This window comes from Ciona intestinalis, unplaced genomic scaffold, assembly GCF_000224145.3.
Source record: "Ciona intestinalis unplaced genomic scaffold, KH HT000111.2, whole genome shotgun sequence".
Taxonomy (NCBI): Eukaryota; Metazoa; Chordata; class Ascidiacea; order Phlebobranchia; family Cionidae; genus Ciona; species Ciona intestinalis.
This window is the reverse complement of record NW_004190433.2, coordinates 123,090-127,109: the sequence shown is the minus strand read 5'-3', so window position 1 is coordinate 127,109 and position 4,020 is coordinate 123,090. Positions and strand designations below refer to the sequence as shown.

General features: G+C 36.9%; 1 protein-coding gene across 1 annotated transcript; it reads right to left on the bottom strand.

Annotated features, from left to right (window-relative positions):
- Positions 1–446: 446 nt before the first annotated feature.
- On the bottom strand, positions 447–3,128 carry LOC113475129 (C-type lectin domain family 4 member E-like). The gene is made up of 3 exons (XM_026838757.1): positions 2,523–3,128; positions 1,865–2,098; positions 447–1,620 (listed from the first exon to the last, which is right to left on the bottom strand). The coding sequence occupies exons 1-3, from the start codon at positions 2,740–2,742 to the stop codon at positions 1,331–1,333; spliced, it is 744 nt and encodes a 247-aa protein (XP_026694558.1). The 5' UTR covers positions 2,743–3,128; the 3' UTR covers positions 447–1,330.
- Between the last annotated feature and the right edge of the window lie 892 nt (positions 3,129–4,020).

Sequence of the window (4,020 nt, the reverse complement as noted above, 5' to 3'; positions counted from 1 at the left end):
TTTAGTTTAAATAAACATAACACATTTGTGACATTGTCTACCCTAGAAAATTTTTTTTATGACTGTTTATAAACATACGGTTGCTGCTATTTATCAAACAGCGGCCACATGATCATTTCCGGCATGTGAAGTGATTTTCTTTTAACTTGATGCATCACTCAACTTACGTCATATGTGAAACAACAAGAAAATCAAGACACGTCAGAGCATGGCTCATCCCTCAATAACTTATAGAGGGCGCCATGGTGTATAGGCTACAACTTTGCGTGATTTGTTCACAGAAGAAAGGTCACTTGTAAAAACGAGTTTACGAGTGGCCTCTCTCATCTATGGTTTGGTGATTTATATATATATATTTTTTTAAATTTTCGGACAAGTTGTTGGGATTCGTGCTCAAATCACTGTGTCATGTCCTCGTTTTTACCGGAATAAAGAAACTTGTTTTATACTTGCAAACCAAAGTTGTTACTTTGTAGCTGACTTTTTTTATATCTTGACTTTCTTAACGTTAAGCTGACAATTTGGAGAACCAATACATTGTCCACTGGATTGGAACAACTGTCTTAAGTGTCTTGCTCAACAACACATATGCCTCAGTGGTAGCAGCGTCGAACCTCGCGCCGGTAACCTATATGTTACATGAATATTTGACTACTGTGCAACGGCGTCAAACGATATAGATGTAGGCTATATGTATACAGCTGTATTAATATTATAAAACAATCCAGCAACATCCCTACACGATTACCAACATCGACAACAAAAATGAGAGAGGGGTTAAAAACCAGTTACGTTCCATCGCTTATTTAAATAGAACAATATGTTAATAGCTAAACACATACGCTAATAAGTAAAAGCGCCCTGCGAGTAAAGAACTAAAGCAAAGCCTCTAATGGTATAACACAGACTATAGAGACAGTGGTCGCCTATGTGACCAAGACAAAATAAAAGCAATATAGTAGGGTGGGGGAAGATGGGACACCTTTTTATTCTATTTTCTCGTCCAATTTGATAGTAAACAAAGAACACTCAGAGAATAATAAAACCGTATTCTCACGACTTTTATAAAACGTTGTTAATTGTTTAAAGCACGGTCAGCATATTCAGATATTACGCGCTAAAAAGTGTCCCGTCTTCCCCCATCCTATACTGTATATATTTGTAGTATATAAGCTAGTAGCGCTAGGCAGCCAGTCAAAACAACAATTGTTCGAGTTACAAACAGAAGGCAATTTCTGTTCGTTTAAAAATTCATTATGAGTATATATCTTACAATGCAGTAAAAATTTAACATTTACTGCCTTTAATTACATAAATGACAAAGTGTTGTTCAGTTTACTTGCACTGGTGTATTGAAGTGAGCTATCCAGGATATATTGATCTCGGATGTGGACCACCCGCTGTTTAAGTCGATCCTTTCCAACCTTGCTATGAATGAATAAGACCGAATATCGATAGGGATGACGTTGAAACGATGGGGTAAACTTTCATCCAACATACGAGCACTTGCTTCTACTTTGTACGGGGCGGCACTTAAACACATTCTGTACACAATATCTAAAACCGTGTGACTTTTGCTGGAGTAAACAAACTGCACGGAAGATCCGTTAATAGTGATGTCTGGAATATAGAGAAAATATCAAAGTTATTATAACTGTTAGCAATGATTTTTGTCAGCATACTATAAATATAGTAAGGTGGGCGAAGATAGGACACTTTTTCAATCTATTTTTTCGTCACGCTTGGTAGTAAACAAAGAACATCATTTGAAGAACTATAAAACTGTATCTTCACAACCCCCTAGACCGTTGTTAATTGTTTAAAACACGATCAGGATATTTGAATATTATTTGCTAAAGCTCACCTTTGTGTCGCTCGCATATGTAGTTACAGGGAGTGTTACAAGGCACATCATTCCAACCGTGGTTGTTGTCATTTACCCCACGCATTTGAACACAAGCTTCGTTATTGCCGAGGTTGTTCGGTTCATCAACATTCCATTGCGCTTCACCTGACGTCACATTCGTTCCATCATTCCACTGGAATCCGGTTTTGCCCAGGTTGATTCGGTTTAACCCGATGTAATAGTTTTTCGTACCTATTTTAAATAAAAACAAATATCTGCAATATCGTCTTATGGTACGGGGGAAAAGATCAAGATGGAATATGTTTTCATTTTCATTTCTTGTCCCATTTGGTAGAAGACAAAGAATATTTACAGAAATATATAGCCGCATTGATCCGCGGCTAAAACTAGCGCGTTGTCAATTGTTAAAAACACGTTTAAGAAACATTGCATTTAGGTGGTATTATTCCATTTTCCTCCATATTATGCATATATGTTTATGCAATCAAGGACCTTATAAGCATTAAAAATGTTAAAACATAAAGACAAAATATTGATCCCCTAACTGTCGAACACTTTAATAAATAATTTATTTACTAATTCAATTAAACTACAATCAACAAATATTATTGTGAATCTACTTTGTATCAGCTAAAGTAAAGTTCAACTTACTTACCGGTAATAATGCTTACGAGGAATTGTTGCACTTGTGTTGTTTTAACTCGAGCTAGTGTAGCATTCAATGAAGCACAAGAATCAACTGCAGCTTGATGGTTAACGGTACTACCATTCTGTATATAATACTCGCTTGTGCTCAACTTGTGCCATCTTATTTGGCCGAATGCAACATACACACAACTCAAAACGTAACAATATGTAAAAACCTGCATCTTCATATAGGTTGTGATGCCTTTAATTATTTGTAGCAAAAATTAAACTTAAGTCTGTTACTTTCTACAATATAATAATGTAACGGCGATAATGCGTCTAAGCTAAAGTTTTAAATTTATCCGGACGTAACAACTTAAATACCCACGGATTTGCTCAAGTGTATATGCGCCGGCGTGATAAAGAAATCTATGGGTTTTTGAAGACTGTATAAATGACATGCACAAAAAAGAATAACAAGAACAAAGTTTTTTAAGTTTATACGCCGAACGTTGCAAATTATGCTACTAGCTTGCACGTAATTATAATCGCTTGTGCTCAACGTGTGCCAAGTTATTTGGCCGAATGCAACAGACACACAGCTTAAAACCTAATGATATAGTATAGGGTGGGGGAGATGAGACGCCTATTCATTCTACTTCGGGATATTTGGATATTATGTGCTTATGGTGTCTAATCTTTTCCCACCCTATATATAAAAACCTGCATCTGCATGGAGAGTTTTTTTATACAATTAACATTATTTTACAGGCTAGCATAGGAAATATTTGCTGGCTATACGCAGCCTGCTGTTGCTATAACTCTTCTAGGTACTGTTATGAAGAGGCTCTTAAATAAATCGAACGTCACGTTAACTCTTCCACGTATTTGCAGTACAATAATATAAGAGCTTAAGCCTCATATATTCGTGTTGAGTTCAGTATGAGCTTTCTTATACTCTTGCTGTCCTCACGTCTGTCCGCATCCGTCACACGATGCAACGCGTCGTCCTACCGCCGTGAGTTAATGTGCCAACCACGAATTAAGGTATAACTTTTGAAATGGGTGCGACCATGAGGAACCTCTATACCGCACACCCAACATAATCATGCAAGATGTTACACATTAAAACCAGAGTCCGTATATAAAATTATACTTGATTTAATTAAACAATTAAAAACATAAATACATGTAATCGAAAACCCCATACGCAATTTTGTTGGAACCTGTATGCATGTTAGTGACCACCACGGTCTATTACAGCATAGATACCTTACCAGGTAAGGTCGGTCTATATACTAACTTTGGGTAAGGCATATGGTAAGGTATCTAAGTTCCGAGGCGCCATGGATCGCTAACTCGTTAATTGTAGTAAACGAAGTTCACCAATCTTGTGGGACTGTACGGTATATAGAATGAATGAATGAATGAATGAATGTAACTTACTTTATCCTCGCGTGGCCGGACAACGACAGTCGTTATCACACGGGTTTAACACCTCGTGCCAGCTTACGAGTTACCATGTA